General features: G+C 42.2%; 2 protein-coding genes across 3 annotated transcripts in view; one reads left to right on the plus strand and one right to left on the minus strand.

Moving 5' to 3' along the window:
• On the minus strand, window positions 1-17,047 carry GEMIN5 (gem nuclear organelle associated protein 5). The gene is made up of 28 exons (XM_072347881.1): window positions 16,761-17,047; window positions 16,505-16,659; window positions 15,738-15,919; window positions 14,859-15,010; window positions 14,516-14,635; window positions 14,203-14,335; window positions 13,598-13,757; window positions 12,823-13,035; window positions 12,063-12,148; window positions 11,432-11,526; window positions 10,665-10,801; window positions 10,204-10,277; window positions 9,643-9,824; window positions 9,402-9,541; window positions 8,697-8,868; window positions 8,212-8,439; window positions 7,579-7,692; window positions 7,187-7,315; window positions 6,511-6,606; window positions 6,127-6,264; window positions 5,515-5,662; window positions 5,264-5,383; window positions 4,732-4,942; window positions 3,822-4,079; window positions 3,153-3,315; window positions 2,185-2,761; window positions 1,807-1,903; window positions 1-723 (listed from the first exon to the last, which is right to left on the minus strand). The coding sequence occupies exons 1-28, from the start codon at window positions 16,909-16,911 to the stop codon at window positions 568-570; spliced, it is 4,587 nt and encodes a 1,528-aa protein (XP_072203982.1). The 5' UTR covers window positions 16,912-17,047; the 3' UTR covers window positions 1-567.
• The window catches only part of MRPL22 (mitochondrial ribosomal protein L22), a 13,778-nt gene continuing 11,917 nt past the window's right edge, over window positions 16,959-18,819 (plus strand). For both annotated transcript variants that reach the window (XR_011905166.1, XM_072347887.1), the window contains exons 1-2: window positions 16,959-17,080; window positions 17,160-17,205. Coding sequence is in view for 1 of the 2 variants with exons in the window: in XM_072347887.1 (XP_072203988.1) it covers window positions 17,053-17,080; window positions 17,160-17,205 (74 nt within the window). In the remaining variant the exon portion in view is untranslated. The remainder of the gene's footprint in view (window positions 17,081-17,159; window positions 17,206-18,819) is intronic.

Here is an 18,819-nt window from a genome sequence, read left to right on the forward strand (position 1 = left end):
CATGGTATGCAACAAACACCTGCTTTATCCAGCATGTTCAATTTCTATTGTATTAACAGTGACAGAAGTAATTACTTTTAGTGACATCTAATTAAATGCCCATTCCTGCTTGAAGAAGACTTTATTTAAAGAAGGGGAAATAAAGTCACACTTTTCTTAAGTACAACACTGGTTTAAAGGTCAGACTACTTGAAGGAACCATTATTTTCTTCAGAGGGCAGCTGGTGCTCTTCTGCTGGAAGACAGCTGCTCAAAACTATTTTGCATGTAAATTCCAAGAGGTTTCCTTAGCATCCAGCAAATAAAAGACATAAAACTCTTGTATAGAGTTTCAAGGCTGCAATCTACTACTTTTCAATTTCCTAATGCAATCTCATTAAGTAGCAGTTGATGACCGCGAATGTATGTATATAAACCCGATTTGTTTGTAATATTATCTAAAACAGTACTCATCAGTAACTATATCTGTAGAAATGAGCCTTCGCTTTGAAGAACAGTCTTGGTGTTAACTGGTGCTAAGTAAGTGATTTCGAGCAGCTCAAAGGAGGTGTGTCTGGTCTCAAAAGGTCACGTCAAGAACTTCCTGACAGCCTTTTCATAAACGTCAGCTCTGCCTTGTTTCCTAAGGAGATCCAATGCCTGTTGGTGTAATTCAGGAGGACACTGGGCTCCAATGTGAAGGAGTACAAGGCAGCACTCCAGCACATCGGGGAACGGAAAGACCTGCACGTGAAAAAAGAACAGAGAGTGAGTCCACTCTTTCAGTTAGAATTGTTTTACTACAACACATTCAAACAGCTGCATCTAGAAACTGCTTCACAACATCTGTTTGGGGAGACAGGAATTTTCCTCTTCTTCCAGGACATTTAGCACACATTTAACCAAGTTGGTTCCCTTGTGCATTATCACCATGAATACTTATAGACTAGACAAGAGAAGGGATGATACAGCCTAGAGATGTGGTTTATAGTCTCACAGTGTGGTGTTTGAACAGTTTCCAATTAATATAGGCCATTTTATACCTGACGTTCATGATTTCACTATCAAAACTGTTTCTGCATATGAAGTTACTGTACATAGCAAAGGACTGGTCCTCGAATACATGGGAAAGATCCATACAAGATATCCCATTGAGTTGTCTCATGCAGACACTTCACCTACACGCTCTAACTGCATGGAGAAAGTAATGCTTGAAGCAAGAATCCAACCCTGATGCCAGGTATTACATTTCTGTATTAATTAAAATTGCTGTGGGATTAGTTCAGGGAAAAGGAGGGTGATTCTGCCCACCTATATCAGCCAGCTTATATTTACATTACTAGCACCTTTATCTTACAAATCTAGAGTGCAGCTGTGGCACAAAGAAAGTCACTGTTCCTCCTGTATAAAAAGGGGAGTATATGACTAGCAAAACTGCTGAGTCCCAGCCTGAAGCAGTGATGGAGCACCTGGTGGAAGGCAGGGCCAACCCAGGAGAGCTCAGGTGCATGCAATGCTCCTAAGTGATTGGAAGGGGTGGAGCCAGGATCCAGCCCTTCCCAAACCTCATTTAAGGGTTGGCAGTGGAAGCAAGAGGATTCTGCTGGAGATCCCCGCATACCTGAAGCCTTCCAAAGGTAAGTGATTTTTTTTTTTTTCCCTTTGTTTCTGTATCCGCAGCTGCTGTGTTTGGGCTTCCCATTTGCTGCAGCCTTAGGCTTTGCCACCCCATTATTACTACTGAACTTTCTATCAAGTTATAGCATTACAATGAGTTACAAAAAGACTGTCTTCTTTCAGACTATACTATCTGTTTTGAAAACTTACCTTTAAGCTGTCTGGAAATTCTGCTAGTTTCTGCTTTGCTTCCAAGAGTTGCTTTGTTAGTTCAGGGAGGGTAATTGCTTCTTTTTCTTCATCTTTACTGTTAAGAAAAGAGCATGTGTTATGAGTAACTGTTTTGTTTGAATGACTGTGTAGCCTCCCTGCTATAAGCAAACCCACCTATCAAAAAGTCATTCAGTTGCAATAAGTTCACACACACAGTAATGCCTTACAGAAATGCAAGACTTCTTAGGCCTACATTCGGTATTCCAGAGTGATCAGCATGAGATTAGAAGTAATCTGAGCTAAGTAAGAAATCCACTGTGCAAACATAAACCAAAGAGCAACACTTTTCAATCCATCTCATGTTCTAAAGCTTACCACTCCATTTGGCTGCTGTCACAGCATGGTTTGTCCGGTTCATTCTCTGAACTCTGCTGCACGTTGTTCTCATGGATACTTCCATTTGTGCTTTCCTGGAGAGTATTCCTCTGCTGCTGATGCTGCTGGATCATGTTGGCTAAAATCTTCTGGACCTCAGCTATATCTCTCTGTGTGCTCTGTAAAGCAGCAATCGTTTCTGATAGAAGCACTTTGCAGCCATTCAGTTTTGACTGTCGGTCTGCCAAACCGACTGAGTTAGTTTCTGAGTCGCTTTCTATCTTGCATCTATTACATTCAGTCGTGCTGCTGAGGTTTTCATCCAGCTCAACTGCAGTTTGACCAGGAGTTTCTTCAGGAGAGGAGTGATCAGGAATGCAACTCTGCTCAAGAGCTGTCTGCTCAGTGGGACAAAACACCGGATCCAAACCAGCCCTTTCAACGGCAGGGGAGTCTTTGGGTGGGTTCCACCACAGATCATAGAGCAGTCCATAAGCCACAAAGCCTTCTAAACTTCTGCAAGCAGCTGTGCTTTGAGAATTTGTGCTGTCCAGTTTGTCTCTCAGGTTCTCACAGCCTAATAATAAAAAAATATAAGGATTTCCAAATGAAAAAAGACAAGATCTAATAACTGAATAGCTGTCCAGGAGACCCATAGCAGAGGTTTACTCATATGCCAGCAGAGCGATGCTGGAAGCAGAAAAGCAAAAGCAGGCATCTTTGGCATCTTTTTAAATACAGAACTCTCTTCTAGCTAGCATGAGGCTGCATGTTCTTATCATCTATAGCAAACTCCCTTGTGTCCTAAATCACTAATTAGGATATTCACATGATCAAGAGCTACAGGTGAATGCACTGCATAGACTGAAGAACAAACAGAAGAACAATGGATATGATGGACATAGCTCTGCTTATGAGGAAGGTTCTTGTATTTGTCATTGCCAGGAGATGTACAAGAAGAGACTGACCTTCAGGAAGGAAGATACTGCAAATTTCTTGCATCAGAGTAAAATTGCCAGCATCGTAACTGCGGGCCACGGCACCAAGAATACTTTTCACTGCTTCATCCCAGGCAGCAGCCTGATAGCTCAGTGCTGCGAGGGTCAGGTCATGGCAGATATAGAAAAGCACCTAGGGGAAGCAGCAGAGAGCACAGTTAATAGTTTTACTGCTAAGTATGAATGACTTGCTGGTTAAAAGTATTACAGAAAAGTCCAGAAGCACATAACAAGCAAGAGAAATTTTAACAATGATGGAACTTACATAGTTTATATAGGAGATCAGAGTATCTTTACATGACTTGTCACTGTAATTATCAGCCACTGTCCTCTTAAGTGGCCAAGAAGTACACCAATGGTCAGTGACTTAACGAGGTCAGAGAGAAGAGCTGCAAAAGCATCAGTCTATGACCAGACCTGACTCTATAATATTTTTAACAAGCATCCTGGTCTCTTCTGACAGTCCTAAACAAAAGCTTGTTGGGGGAAGCTGTCCCAGTTGTCTTATCATTAACTCTCCCAGACTGAAACCTCATCCTGTAGCAGAAAGCAGTCTCCTGAAAACAGCTCACAGGACACTACAAAGTGGCTGTGTAGCTGCACATGTCATAGGGAGGCTTGGTGTGTACACTTAATTACCTGCTTTGGGTGAGTGTTGCTGGTAGAAGGAGGATGCTCAATGCTGCGCAGTTGCTCCTGTGCACACGTGGCTTTTTCAGTGGTGTCCATGCCCAGTACCTTCTGCCACACTTCTATCACCATGTCGAAAAAGGAGGCATTTCTGTTCAGCTCCCAGTTGTGGTAACAGGGAGGCACAGGGCTCCTTCGGTTACAGGGATTTCTTTCACTAAGGCACTTACAAAGCAGTTCGTTGAGGCAGAAAACAAGTCTTTGCCCCTTTAACAAGAGAAGGAAAAAAAAGAGCATTGAGCTGAAAAATAATCTCTTGCTGACTACACCAAGTGGCCAAATGAAAAACATGGCTAGTAGCAGATTGCTGGTGATAGCATACTTAACTACTATAGCTCTAAAGGAAAAATACTGGCAGAGCTCTCCAAGGTCAGAAGGAAACATCAAAACAGGCTACGGCAACGTTCTGCTTCTCAGTCTGTGCTATAAGGAATTCCTGGACTAAGCCTTGGATGGATATACATGTTCATTCATTTAATGTAAACAACAAACACTCTTCTACCTTTCTTATTATGATCAGTATTATGTACTAAAAAAGACATCTGCATTATGTAATTAACAAAAAGAAACCCAACAAACTAAACCGAAGCAAAAACAAGCAGCAAAACCTTCTGAACTGCCTCTCATGGATATAACATGCATAGAGCATATATGCCTCCTTATCAAAGGCCTTTTCCTCTGTAAAGACTCATGGTTTTTTGAAGTGTCATTGCAAACTTCTAGCAAAATATTCTGAAGCAAAACAAGCTCAGGGCTACCAGTGGATTGTTAATACACAGGAAGAGGTGTAAAGTTCATCGAGTTTAACCTGGAGAGAGACGGTGCTAAAGTAAAGCAGAAAGGTAAGAACAGGACTCACAAATAAGGTTTTCTGTTGCTGAAGGACTTCCTGAGCTCCAACCCAGTTCCTGGATAACAGCATTTCTTGGGCACATCGGAAAGACAAACTTGCTGACAATTCCTCCTCTCCGGATATCAGAGCAAGCTCAGCTGCAGTTTTAAGGGATGCCGCATCCCCCTTCTTTGCCAGCACTTTTACTGCATCATAGGGTGAGGAAGCACCCAGATAACTGAAAAGAGAAAAAAGCAAACTGACTCTAGATCACAAAGCCTAACAGCATACAATGAAACTTCAGGTGGTACGTATACCATGCATGGCTTACAAGGGTAGTACAAATAAATAGATTCAAGAGATGAAAATCAGTGCCTCTGTCTGGATTTCAGCTGAATCCTTTACAGAAGTGTGAAAACTCCAAAAATGCCTGAGCCAAATCCATCATCAAGCAAAGCCAGTATGCTATTCCAACCCAAAATATCCCAAATGTTATTAGTAACTCTGGTAATCACAGATGTGAAGCCCTCCATTCTGTCTTCTTACTGATAACACTCACCATTTAGCAGCCATGGAATAATGACCATCTTTCTCTAACACAGCTGCCCAGCTGGTGTAGAGATCCTTCAGAATGGGATCTTCTGGACGCAACCTGGCCTTAGCAATTACAATTGCTTCCCTAATGCACATGAGAGAAACCAGATAGAAGATTGTGTTAAAAATACACAAATACCTTCTTTCATAAAGGAATCATCAAACCTCATGAATTTCATGGGGGGAAAAAAATTATCTGAACAAATATGCAACAACCTGTAAAAATTATTCACTTTCAGGAGCTCGACAGCTTCATACACCTTATGAATGGACAGGAGATGGGAGGCAGCCTTCACATATTGCTCCTGGAAACACAGCTGCTTTGCAAAGGCTTCTACTGTCCAAACCCAAGCCTGATATCCAACTGCAAAAGAGAAAGCAATACAATTACAGGCAAAAAATTTAGAACAGCAAAAATTCCTGGTTTCTTCAGCATGCATTTCTTCTCTGCCCCCTCTTAGGTACTTCTTTCATCTCTCTAATGCAAGCTACTTGAGGCAATAAAACAGGACCAAGCTTGAACCTGAACACAACTTCACTAGCAGTAAAATAACTTGAAAGTACAATAACTTGAAACCAACAGCAAGCCAGGACTGCTAGATACTACAAAGCACCATCTTTGCCCTTGGAAACACAGCTTGCTTCTCTGAAAAGTCCCAGAGGAAATCACTTTATTTTCTGCTGGACTAATCTAAGGGTGCTTGTGGCTTTGTCATAAATAGGATTTGTTTTGTGTCCAATCCAGAAGTCATGAGTTTTAACCTAGAGCAACAGGATGAAATTCGGCATCTAATTCCATCTGCTTATGTGTTACATGAGCAAACATACCCATGGGTGAGATCGCAACCAGCTGGTCTGTCAGTTCTCCCCTCTCAGCAGCTGCCTGGAGTACACCCTTCATGTCTCCTTTCCACAACATAAGCTGCTGAAACAGCTCTGGATGTCCGTTCTCCAAGTGGTATTTTCCTGTTTGAAGTAAAGAAGCTTCCTAGTTATCCAGCAGCATGAGTGCACTAGCATTATTTGACACAGCAAAATACCTTGACAGAAATGTTTGTATCTGAAAGCTGTAAAAACTATTTGGCAAAAGTAAGCCTTCTGTTTTCTTCGAACAGACTTGCATTCTTAATCCTGCACTTAAATAAGCAGTAGGAGTTTTCTCCTTGAATATCACAGTGACAATGGAGGTATTGGGCTCCTTATTCTACTTGCCTTCCACATCAATCATGTTGTGCAGAGAAGCTCTGTCTGTGAACAGCCCCAAGTGGATGCAATTCTGGAGGTCAGAGAACACATCTTCATTGTGATCTAACACATAAAGAGAATGAACATTTAGGATTTGGTACAACATGGAAAACGAGGATGTGCTAAGTCAGTATGCTGCGCTACTACACTCGTTATTGCAAGTATTTGTCTTTTGCTTTCTTTACACTTAAGAAGCTTGCACATTTGCAGACCGTCACTCAGAACTTACATCTAAGGTTGAACAGAAGAATTTTGTATGTGCAGGACATTCATTTCAAATCAAACATAGGAAATTCCCTTGGAATGCTCTGAATCTAAAGAAAAACACTGTGATGATAAAAACATCCTCCTGATGACTTATTTTCCCTTTCACCTTCTGAAAGTGAAAAAAGCCTGAACTAGACAATCTTACCCTATCTCTATAATTCAAAATCCTAAACAAAACCTGTCTGGAATGTCTACAGAGCGTCACAGCACTACAGGACAAGTTACACAGTAGATCACCATTTCCAAAACTTAATGCCAGGTTGTCCAGATCAAGGACTTGGATTTGTGATGTGTTTCTGAATACTTCAGAGTACCTTCCCTCTAAGTATTTTACCTAGATGAACAGAGAGGGGAAGCTGCAGTTTAAGACCGGTACCTTTGGTTTTCAGACACGTAGCCAGCCTCAAACAATCCTGATGCAATTCATCTTTTGATCTGTGATCCATGGATGTACTGAAAGGTAAAAGTGAGCGGGGTTTCCTCTTCTTTAGAGAGGCATCAGGAGCTGAAAAATCAATACAAATACAAATCAATATTTTAGTCCTGCCTGGACTAAAACTAGCAACTAGAAGGCGTCATCTCTTCCCCCATTAAACAATTGACCTGGCAAGCAGGCAAATAAGAGACTCAAAACATTTAAGAGATTTGAAGAGCACTCTTCTCATTCTCCACCACTCACTAATAAGGGAAGATGCAGCCAAGCCTAAACCAAGAATGAAGAACTCTCTTTTGATACAGGACTGATGCAAGTATCTGAAACGTACCAACCTGCTTTCTCTTTAGGTGGATCCTTTTTCACAGGAGTGGCTTTCAGGTTTACAAAAGGCTTTGATGAGCTGAATGAAGAGTAATCGTATGCAGATAAAGATGTATCCCTGGACACTGCAGTTAAGCAATTAAGAAGTGATTAAGAAAGGATAAACAATACATGGAAAAGCCCACAGCAAAATAACTGACATTAATATTCTGCAACAATAACTTCAAATTATACAGAAAGCAAGCTTTGCTTTGTCATATAACTTAATAGCTTTCTAGGGAAAGGAAACAATAAGAAAACATTACAGAACTGTCAAAAAACTACCTAAGATGGCAGAAGACATTAATAACAGTCTATCAGTATATTAAGATTTATCACCATAAATCAACAGTAATATAAAATGATGCTGTTTCAAGGCAAACAGTTAACTTTGTTTCTTAGTCCAGAATCTCTTATTTAAAGACAACTAGTTCCAAACCAGTTTATAAAGTTACGAAAGGTATTTTGGAATCATATTTCCTTCAAGTGGACTATTTCAATAAAACAGTGTTAGAAGAAAATCCCGCATAAAGATGTTAGGCTTGCTGATGCTCTGGAGATTAAGCAGTCTGGGAGCCACTAAACTAAGACAGTTAAATCATTACCAGCCATGGAATCTTTATTGGACAGTTCTGTCTCCTGAGCTGCTTTTTCTCCTTCATGGTCGGACACTCCGTTTTCCTCCAGCAACATATCCTTCATGCTCTCATCCCCATTCATGGCATCACTTAGATCCTGCTTGGCTGGACTCTTTCCTACAGGCTTTTTCTTCTTCTTGGCTTTTACTTTTGGTTGGATACTTCTTTTTTTCTCCAATTCTATACTTTTTTTGCCTATAAAAGGTCACAAAAAAGTTACTCTGGTATTATCTGTAGAGATTTTTGGGGTATAAACTGTTTGTCTCTCAAGATCAATATCAAGTTTGCAAATAAGTATACGACTGAATTGAACTTAGACAACATTTATCCTTAAATGGGAAGCAGGCGGAATTGAATTCAGCATAAAAGCTTTACTGTCATTTCAACATGACAACCCTCTATTTCCCAGCTCCCAAATCAACCTTCAGGAAAGGATCATTGAATATACTTACCCTGAGGGGGCCGTGTATGCTCCTGCTTTGAGATGAGCCACTTGTGAACAGAGAAATCATCAGCTCCTGTATAAATAGAATCTGAGTCCACTGGTGACCACTGGACACACAGCAGCCGGCCCTGGTGCCCTCGGTAGTTACAGAGTGGCTCTTCCTTCATAACATCCCATACCTCATGACCAAGAAAGAAACTTTATTACTTAATCTCCTCCAGCCGTGAAACTCCATGCTTCCTATTTAGCAATTTACATTTGTAGAAGCTTGTCTAGTGAGTTTGCAGAGCTATTTCAATTACAAGCAAGCAAATAGAGAAAATTCAGAAACCTTTCTTTTTTTATAACAATAAGCCAGCTTAATGTCTTTCTTGAGAATCCAAAAATGCTACTGGACTTACAAATCAAACTGCAAGGCACAAAACTATACCTACTGCTCAGCTTCCCTCTGTTCATTCCCATAGGCCTGGACTAAAAGCCTTCTTTGCAGTATTCTCATTTGTGCAGCGTGTTGGAAAAGCAGGAATAAGCCAAAAGTATACCTCTGTATCAGGTATCCATTGTGAGATTGTTGCCAAGGGTAAATATGCAGTAGTTAAGCAGCTGAACTCAGAAAAACTTTCCTGTTCAATCAGCTTGCTTTTAAAATACTGCAAGAAAGGATGACTTGAAATTAAAAGAAATACTCTTCTGAGTGGTTGTAGAGAAGTACCTGTGCAGTGCCATCATAGCAAGCTGATACCAATCTTCCTTCGTGGTGGGGGCTCCAAGAAAGACTTGTGACTTTTGCTGTGTGTCCCGCCAGAGTTCGAAAAGGCTCCGTTATTGTCAAAGGACCTTCTGAAGTGCTCTCTGAAAGAAGAAATAAAAGGATAAGCTACGGCTAGCAATGCAAACCAACAAGAAAGCAAAACAAGATGCCAAGACATGGGACAGAATCTGCAAACCATTACCTACAACACTCTTCAGATTATGCACATAGATTACGGCATTAACTGAGCCTGAAGCTATCAAGTAACTCAACTCTGGATCGCTCCCATGCTCATGATGCCACCGGATAGCATTAATCAATTTGTGATGCTGCTGGATAGTGCAGAGCAACTTCAGGCTCGGAGCCTGAAATATTTCGATTGACCTAAAATGCAAGAATAACAGTGTTAGAAATCCTCCAGTCAGTGAAAATGTGATTTTGTTTTGTTCGTCCTGAATGATGGTCTATGAAACAAAATGAGATTCTCTGTTCTGAATCCAAGTCACGCTCCAATTTAGTACTTTGAGAAAGTGTGTTTCAGTCATGAGTAGATCCTTGAAAAAATGATGTAACGTGATGTAGATCCTCCATGCCAAGAGCAACTTAATGAAATACCAGCAAAGAATGTTGTATTATCACTGTTCAGATACATAGGCAATGAAAGTTAAGAACCAAACCAGGACAATGAAAGTACTTGTGCTTCATAATACTGACACCTGTAGGTTAAGGTCGTGTATGTGCCAATCCTGACAATGAAACATACCCATCTTCATTGCCAAGGGCCAAGAGTTTACCATCTGGTTTCCAGCTGATCTCTGTACGTGCAGGCAGTTTGTGCTGTGGAGAGAAGATGCAGCTATTACCAGCCATCACACAAACTCTTAGGTCTCTCTTGAATATATCAATGGAACACAGCTGGCAACTAGACAGAATTAGTCTGCAAAACAAAAGCCACACAAGTGTCTGCTGCATTTTGTAGTAGTGACATAGGTTTGGGCAATCGAGGACTGAAGAAACTACAACATGATCTAAGAATCACTGGCTACATCCAGAGCAGCGGAATGTGTCAAATGAAATGTCTGGATTCCAAAAGGATCTTGATGTTCCACCTCCTTACGCTCCTTAGAAAGCCCTACATGTTCCAAGAAAATTCAAAAGCCTGCAACTATGGGCTATAGCAACTATAACCACAGATCCACAGAAAAAGGCAATAATCATACTCACTTTAATTGAATTAGTGTCTCTGATGGTTTTGTTGATGTCATTTGCCTCTCCGCTAAGTTTCCAAGGGTTGTGTTGAAAAACAATACCTTCTCCAGCGCAACTATATAACGTTACAGAGGGATGTTCACCTTCTTCTCCTATTCAACAGAGAAAAAAATCTAAGTATACTATGCTCTTTGTCAGTCTTAAGAAAAGCAATTATCCTTACTATAAATCAAAACAGTATTTTAAAATGCTGTATGTATGCTTTGATTCTCTGTGATCTGGCAGCAAGAAATTCTCAAAATACAATTCCCTAAAAGGACCCCTCATTCATTCTCCATAGCACAACTGCTGCACACATTAAAACTCCCTTTAAATCTGGGCCAATAAACCCCCCCAAGTTGCATAAGATGACAAATGGAGCTGTTCTGTTTAGTTTTAATGATAGAAAAATACATATAGAGCTAAAGAATCTGTACTTGATCCTAACCAATTATTGTGGAGAGCCTATATAGCTATTTCAGTGCATTGCAAACATGTAACTATGTGGTGTTGTGCTCTACTCCCACCTACTTCCTGAACCTTTCAAAATACAGAACAGATTATTTTGCTCCCTTGCAAAACTATTAACAATTTCTCAGGCAGAATACATCCTTAGTGGATAGAAATGACTGCTACCAAGCAGATGGAGCTTCCCTCCATAAGGAAGGGAAGCACGCCAACTTTGTGGCATCTGTGTGCTCTGTATGGATTTCTACTTTGTAACAAGACATTATAACACTCACCGGAAGATAGTGGAGGAGTCGGAGGTCCCCAGGCTAATGTGTATACAGTCCTCTTGTGGTAAGTACTGGAGATTTGTGGTGGCTTATTCTTAGCACTGTGCAGGAAGGTAAGGAAACAGGAGTAGTCTGATTGCAGCAAAGGGAAATATAGAATAAAACACCTAACAAAACCAAACCAAAACTAAACCAAATCCAAAACAAGCAAAAAAAACCCCAAAATTAGAAGTAGTATATTTCCAGTAGTGAAAACAGACAACAGATGCTTTAATATACTAAAGCAACGGCTCAGCCAAGCCTTTGATGCTTCCTGTAGAATGCTACTAAAATCAGAACAAAACTGTCCTAATGAACTGCAGCTGCATGTTGCTCATTTTATGGAACTTTTTCTGGCCTAAGTCTTCCTTGACTGATGACTTCCAACAGGTGACTGTTACACAATTTGAGTAAGGTTACCTTAAGAGCTGCCAGTCACAAGGAACAGGTGAAAAGATACACTTAAAATACACCTGACTACTTTAAATTTAGCTTCTAACAAATAGCAAATGTAAAACTCAGGAAAGACCATATCATCTACACATGCTGCCATACCAGCAAGATCGGACACTAATGAATCTGGAAACTACTTTCTTACCTGCTGGATAAGGCGTCAAATATGCCAACTTTTCCATCTTCTGTTCCAAAAGCCAAGCAACCTTCTTTAGTTGGATGCCACGCTAACTGCAAGAAAAGTAGAAAGAGCCCCATAATGACAAAAGGAATTGACAGTTTATTTTTAAATAATAAATAACAGGTTAAGCACTGAAAGCAAATACTACTGTCCCTTATATTCACCATGCTGACTACAGCAACTCAATTTAACCACATTGCGATGTGAATGAAGGACTCTTCCCTTAACAGTTATTGGGACAAGATGAAAAGAACTGAAATCACTGAAATGCTACCTGACTGCTACGTTACAACATAGTCATACTTTTGGCATGATCGACTAACATGTTGTAATGCTGCCATCTTTTACTAGATGTTAGTATTTAGCCAATTGCTGGTCAAATCCAAACTGAAGGTATCAGTGCCAGTTTTTCTATGTTAAACTTCCTAGCAGACAAAAGGAATGATCACAGTGGTTTACAAAACCAAGAAAGTGAGACAAAAACCACCTGAACTTCAGCTGATTTTCGGTATGTGTACTGTAAATGCCTACTGTTCTAAAAACATCTAAAATGCTGTTCAATTCTAAAGTTAATATCATGCAAATTGAGAGCAGAAGTAACAACTCGGCATTATAGTATTTAGTTGGGGAAAACCTTCTTCAGTGTGAGAGAAAAACATTCCTCAAAGAGAAAAATGGAGTGAGAAAAGAGACAAGAAAGAAGGGGAATGAAAAGCACACTTACTGCTGTAACCTTGGATTTTATGCTTTGCCAGTAAGTTTTAACATCATAGATATTGCTCATAGACAAAGTATTCCATATGCGGATCATGCTGTCTCCAACACCAATGGCAAGACAGCCTGGGTCCACAGGGGAGAAGGCAAGACTGTAGACGAATCCCCCAAGTGAAGGCATTGTCCAGCTACAATCTAGAGTTGATAGGTCCCAGCACTTTACCTAAAGGATATTTAATAAACAACGAATGATAAAGTGAGTGGTATGATAGGGGGTAAAAAAAACAAAGCACAAGTGAGAGGAAGACTCAGGGTATGCACGTGTCAGCATGTGTCAAAGATGGAGCTGTAATAACTGCAAGACTGTGATGAAACAGGCAAAAAAAGGCTATGGTTTAATTATACAGTCCTCTTCTGAATTCAAAACAGGAGGCTCTCTGCTGCCTGTAAAAGGCAAAACAAAACAAAGCCATAATAACCCTTCCCTCCTTAACTCCTCCCGCACCATCTCCTCCCACCCCCCCGGCAAAAAGGCAGCTATTAAACGTTTAATTTTCAGGTCCAGAGGGCATAACCATTCTGTCCACTACGGTAAAAGCTTGAGCTTACAAGCTAACAAAGAAATGCACAACTTGTGCTCAGAAGAAATGTTGAGCAGTGATGTTATAAAAGGCAGCGATAAGCCTGCTTTAGGAGAAAATGTGTGGTCATCAAAGCGCTAGTTTCACTCAGTCAAGCTGAACAGCCGCTGTTATTTTGATGTTAATTTTAAAATTGGTTCTTACATCTCTGTCCATTGAAATGGAAAGAAGCAGCTCTTTGTCTTGATGCTTCAGGGAACACAGATTGAACACAATCCGGGAGTGATTTTGCCCTTCTGAAGATCCCAGAAGTGTCCACTTGCGTTTTCCAGGTTGAGTTAAATCCCAATGTAGCAGTTCTCCTCTGCGAAAGGTAAAGTGTGTATATTTCATTCTTCGCTTCAAAAAAATCATATAGACTATCAGTGCTCACACACATACTGCAGGTGTAAGAGTAATACAGATAGACATGTACTACATGTACCTCTACAGAGATAAAACTACCCTACAGATACCTGTTCTTAATCACACTGGAAGTGGACATGTCATCTGTTTCCATTAAATGGGCAAAAAACGCAAATAGTACCATTAGCAGTCAGTATTCAGTTAGATTATCAAATGAATTGTGGGGCAAATAACAGCCTTCTAGAAGACTGAACTCCCACTACGACTCTTAGACTGTCCTCTATCTTGCTATACTAGGAAGGGAGGAAGATGGGGGTGTCAGTGTTTCCTGCCAGTTGTTCTTTAAATATCAATGAATTAATTTACAATTAATATTAATTTTACTTGCTTTGTCTCCTACTTACCCAAAAGAGCTGGATACAATTTCTGTAGGACGACCACAAGGCCAGTGGACAGTGAGCCAAATGCGCTCTTTAACAGCAGGATCAACAGCTCCACCTCTTCTCTTTGTGGGTGGCAACTTCAGAGTCATTATACCTTTGGAAAAGAAAGGGATCATCTCGACTTTGTACATCCAAATTCTCAGAAGACCTGAGAATCTGAACTTTAAGTCAGCTCCCCACTCTTTAAACTATTGAGTTAGCAAATGAAACCCACAGTTAGAAAGAAGCACTTCACTCATGTTGTTGTCTCACTCAAATGATTAATCTTACTTACTTCTGCCTCTAGTACAGCTCCATATTCGTATTGTCTGATCTTTGCTTCCTGAAGCCAAGTAACAACTTTTCTTCATGGCTGTATCTTGTTTCAGCTCCCCATTTGGAACATCGTCTTCTTCTGAAGGAAACAACATTGAAGTCTGTTATTATACTTTGGAATTCAAGGCTCTAAATGTTAATTGAAAATCCATTGCTCTGGATCAGAAAATACTTTACGTGAACCAGTTACCTCTGATTATTAGGTACCTACTGACCTTACAGGGATAAGGAATTTACTTCTCCGCAGGGACATTTTCCTGAGCTAAATATCACTTCACAAATTACGTATCACTTCTACATACCTTGGAGCTCATCTTGCCAAGCAGGTAACCTTCCTTCACCCTGTACAGGACACCAGGCCAGACAATGAATTTCATCGTCGTGACCTCTTAGCCGATGAAGAACTTCTTTTTTCCTGCTGATATCAATTATAACCACCATGCCATCCTTGTAGCTAAAAACAGAGATTTCAGTTAATGATAGATTGTTAAACCCTTGTGCAATAACACCTAATCTGATTTCCAAGCTATTACTCAGGATCAGTGTCTCCACATTACAGAGAAGCCCAATCACAAGTGGCAACGAGACCAGTCAACTGGAGCTCAAGTGTAGCACTAGCACAAACACAGCTGCCTTCTGTTTGAGAAGTGCAACCAGGCAGTATATTTGGCTCAAGAACAACACCAGTTAATCAGCAATACAGTTTTCAGAGTCTTATAAAGTAACAGAGACTTTTATAAAAGGAAAGCTTTTCCCTTTTCCACAAATAACTTTCATTCTCTCCCATCTCTTTTGAAAGGCTTTCACGTTCCTGCTTTGTTCAGTAGTCTTAGGTGTTCAAAGGACTGAAATGGCAGCTGTTGATAAAGAGATAGTAAAACTATGAAGCTCTCTTCAGATGATGTAACCTGTAACGTGAGGAATGTTAATGAAATCTAATTTAAAAATACCTGTTTTAAGTAACTTCAGAGTGTAAACCAAACTCGTTTCTGTAAATGGTTACAGAATCAAACACTGTGCATGTCTATCAAAATATCATTTCTGAGCTCTTGTATACAATCTGGAATACAATGAAAAAACAGCCACCAGAACTTCTTAGAAGTAACCTTACAACTGTGCAGCAAAAAATCCAAACAAGACACTTTCAGATGGAAGAACGGAAAGTAAAACGTAACACTTACCCAACAGCCACCAGGTTTTCATGATGAGGAGAACAAGTGAGACAAAAAATTGTCCGAGGCTCTGGGAAGAACTGCTGGCTGTCGTTTCTGCTATGCCAGTAACAAACAATTACCCCTTTTTCATCACCGGACACGATCAGATCTTTCACAAGGGGTGACCAGTGTAACGCTGTGATTGCATTCTGAAGAAAGGCAATTGAATACATGTAAAGCCATTGAGCATGCTTGGCCACTGAATTCATTTTGTGGGTTCTTTAAAGAACTGAAGCCCAAAATATAGCAAAGCGCATTTAGCAGTTGGCTCTTTTGGGATGGAAAACTCTTGCTCTAACAGGCTGCCTAGAGATCATTCTCAGAGAGAGGTGAGGCCCTGGCGCTGATGCCCATAAGATGCCCCATTGCTGAAGGTGCTCACGGCCAAGGATGATGGCTGATCTGATGGGAGGTGTTCCTGCAGGTTGGAACCAGATGGGCTTTGAGGTCCCTTCCAACTCAACCATTCTGACTGTGTAGCACAGGATAACAAGCAGAAACTGATCTGCAAGCGCTCCCTGTTCTAAACTCTTTGAGTTGCCATTTATTTGTCCTGAGCAGCAGTAACTGCCACATGCCTTGCATGAGACGCCAGGAGGCTGCAAAGCAAGTTGGGTGCGGCAGCAAGGAGGTGCTAACAGCGACCATCATCCCGTTACGATGCTTAACGGCGGCGCACACCTAAGGCTGAGGGAACAAGGCGCCCAGCAGCACCCAGCGCCTCAAGCTCCCACCTGGTGCAGGCCGTGCTCTCCCCGCAGCTCCAGCTCCGCCGCGTCCCACAGCCGCACGCTGCCGTCGTCCGAGCCGCTGGCGCACAGGGCGCTGTGCTGGCGGTGCGGGCAGAAGGCGAAGGCGGCGATGCGCTCCGTGTGCCCGATCAGCTCCCCTGCACCGGGAGAAGCCCCGTATGAACGCCATTCCCCCGCAGCCAACAGGAGCTCAGCAGCTCCTATATAAGCACGGGGAGCAGGGGGGTCGCGGCCGTACCGTGAAACGCCGGCGTAGCGGTGCTGACATCCAGCACGGTGATTCGGTGCCTGGCGGCGAAGCCGAAGAGTCGCCCGTCGCCACTGGTGTCGCTGCAGCGGCTGCAGTACCAGTTGGGTGAGGCGGGCAACACCCGCACGGCTGCCGCCATGGCTCCACGCCGCGCCGCCGCCACACGCTCGCACCGGGCGCTCCCGCCCAGCAAAGCGTCGCAAAGTGTCGCAAAACCGGCCGTCTTCCCGCCTCGCTGCGCACGCGCACGGAGCGGCCGCCGTAAAGGGAGGCGGGGAAGATGGCGGCGCGGTGTGCGGGAGGTGCTGGTGAGTGTAGTGGTATGAGTGCGGTGTTCCGCGAGTTTCGCTCGCTCCTGCCCGGGCTCATCCCGTTTCTTCCTTGCAGGTAGCGCCTGGCTGCGGGGGCTTCTGGGCTGGGCGCGGCCGGAGAGGTGAGTCCGGGGTTCTGCCGTCCTGCAGCAGGTCCGGGTGTGGGCTGTGTGCGTTGGGCCGCTCCCCATCCCTGTTCTCCTCTGCGCTCGGGCTCTGTGGCACGGTGACGGGCTCTCATTTGGCCCCATTCTATCCAGCACACGTATTATTTCCTCTGGTTGCTTGGTTCGGAATGCAGTAAGGTCGTATCTCTTGTGCCCGGCTGCACTCCTCAGTCACTGCTCTCCTACAGCGGCCAATCATTGCTCTGGAGGAGCAGCATGTTGGGGAGTGCTGGTCATTGCCCGCTGCATCCCCAGGTCCAGAAGAAAGGCTGAGTGTGCGGAACTCAGAGTGCAGAGCTTTGGTCTCTGCTGGAGCCGTTGTAGGTCAATACAGGGGTGTGTCACTGAAGAAAATGAAATAAAGGCATGTGATGTTCTTGTCCCTTCAGCTCAGCTGAATCGCTTTTCCTGATCAGTTCTTCTATTCTGTGCATCTCCCTCCTGTTTTTTATGTATGCTTCTTCCTGGAAAGTTACATAGCATAAAACTTATGTAAAAAAGAACCTCTTGGTTGTAAAGTATCAAAACTTCTTTTGCTTGTCCCTTGGTTTTCCTGCAATGTGTTTGTGTCCTTTTTCCTCTCACGGAACTGTGGTAAATAGAGTTGTTCCCTGGATTGCCTTAAGATATAGAATGTCAGGTTCCTCAGCGTGTCAGGACTAGCATGTTCTGCTGATGCCTGGAAGGTAATGCTTATTATGCTTATTTCACTGTTAGGCTGTGAAACTGCAGAGTGATATTTGTGTGATGGTCAAATATCATCCTGTGTGAATTGATGATATTATGTCTGGTGATGGTAGACTGTTGTTTTTTGGTAAATAACAGGAAAAAAAAAAAAGTGCCCAACACACTTATTTAGCATCCTGCTCCCTATTAGTATTGTGAACACTTTCTAAGGTGTACAGTGCATTCGTGAAGTTGTTCGGTGTGTTTTGTTTGCCAGACTTCTTGAAACGTTTTGCACAACTTGGCAACCCGCACAGAGCTGTTAGAGCCTTGTTAAAACTCCAAGTGTTTCGTGTGGAGCTTGTCGATTTACTTACCATCGTGAGCGGCTGCCTCGCACTGCTCCGCCTGGTCAGCAGGGGGCAAAATGCAGCTCTGTCTTTGTGAATCTGAGTGATCAAACTGACTGGAAGCCGTATAAAGTCTTATGATTGCTGTCGGCTGTCTTGCATTGGTTTCCTTGTGTTTTCAAGGTTGAGATTATTTTCCCTTTCAAATTTCAGACACGGTAAATGCTTACACGCTTTTGATGCTTTTTTTTCTTCACTCTCAGTTCCTTAAAAAGCTACAAATTATTGCTGTTAGAACGTTTGCTGTTAGAATTTAAATGAGTATTGCTCAGTCTTGGCAAAACGACAAGACATGAATTCCTTATGCGAGTAATGAACCACACCCAAGAGGAGAGAAATGGTGGTGTCTGTGTGATGGTCAGAGGACACTGTGGAATCTGATGCTCTACGAATGTAACTTGAGCTACTTGGCATGCCTTAGGAAGCCTAAAGCTTTTTGTTAAATTAAAAAGCCCTTTAATGTAAACTATAAAGGACTTCAACAGCGTTACTT

Source organism: Excalfactoria chinensis, chromosome 13 (genome assembly GCF_039878825.1).
Source record: "Excalfactoria chinensis isolate bCotChi1 chromosome 13, bCotChi1.hap2, whole genome shotgun sequence".
NCBI lineage: Eukaryota > Metazoa > Chordata > Aves > Galliformes > Phasianidae > Excalfactoria > Excalfactoria chinensis.

What these genes read in the sequence shown, in the direction of transcription:
- GEMIN5 (XM_072347881.1), bottom strand. Translation starts at nt 16,911, where the DNA reads ATGGCGGCAGCCGTGCGGGTGTTGCCCGCCTCACCCAACTGGTACTGC. An exon ending in GAAAACCTGGTGGCTGTTGG is followed by an intron (nt 15,011 to 15,737) that starts GTAAGTGTTACG and finishes CTCTGTTTTTAG; the next exon opens with CTACAAGGATGGCATGGTGG. An exon ending in ATTGTATCCAGCTCTTTTGG is followed by an intron (nt 13,758 to 14,202) that starts GTAAGTAGGAGA and finishes TACCTTTCGCAG; the next exon opens with AGGAGAACTGCTACATTGGG.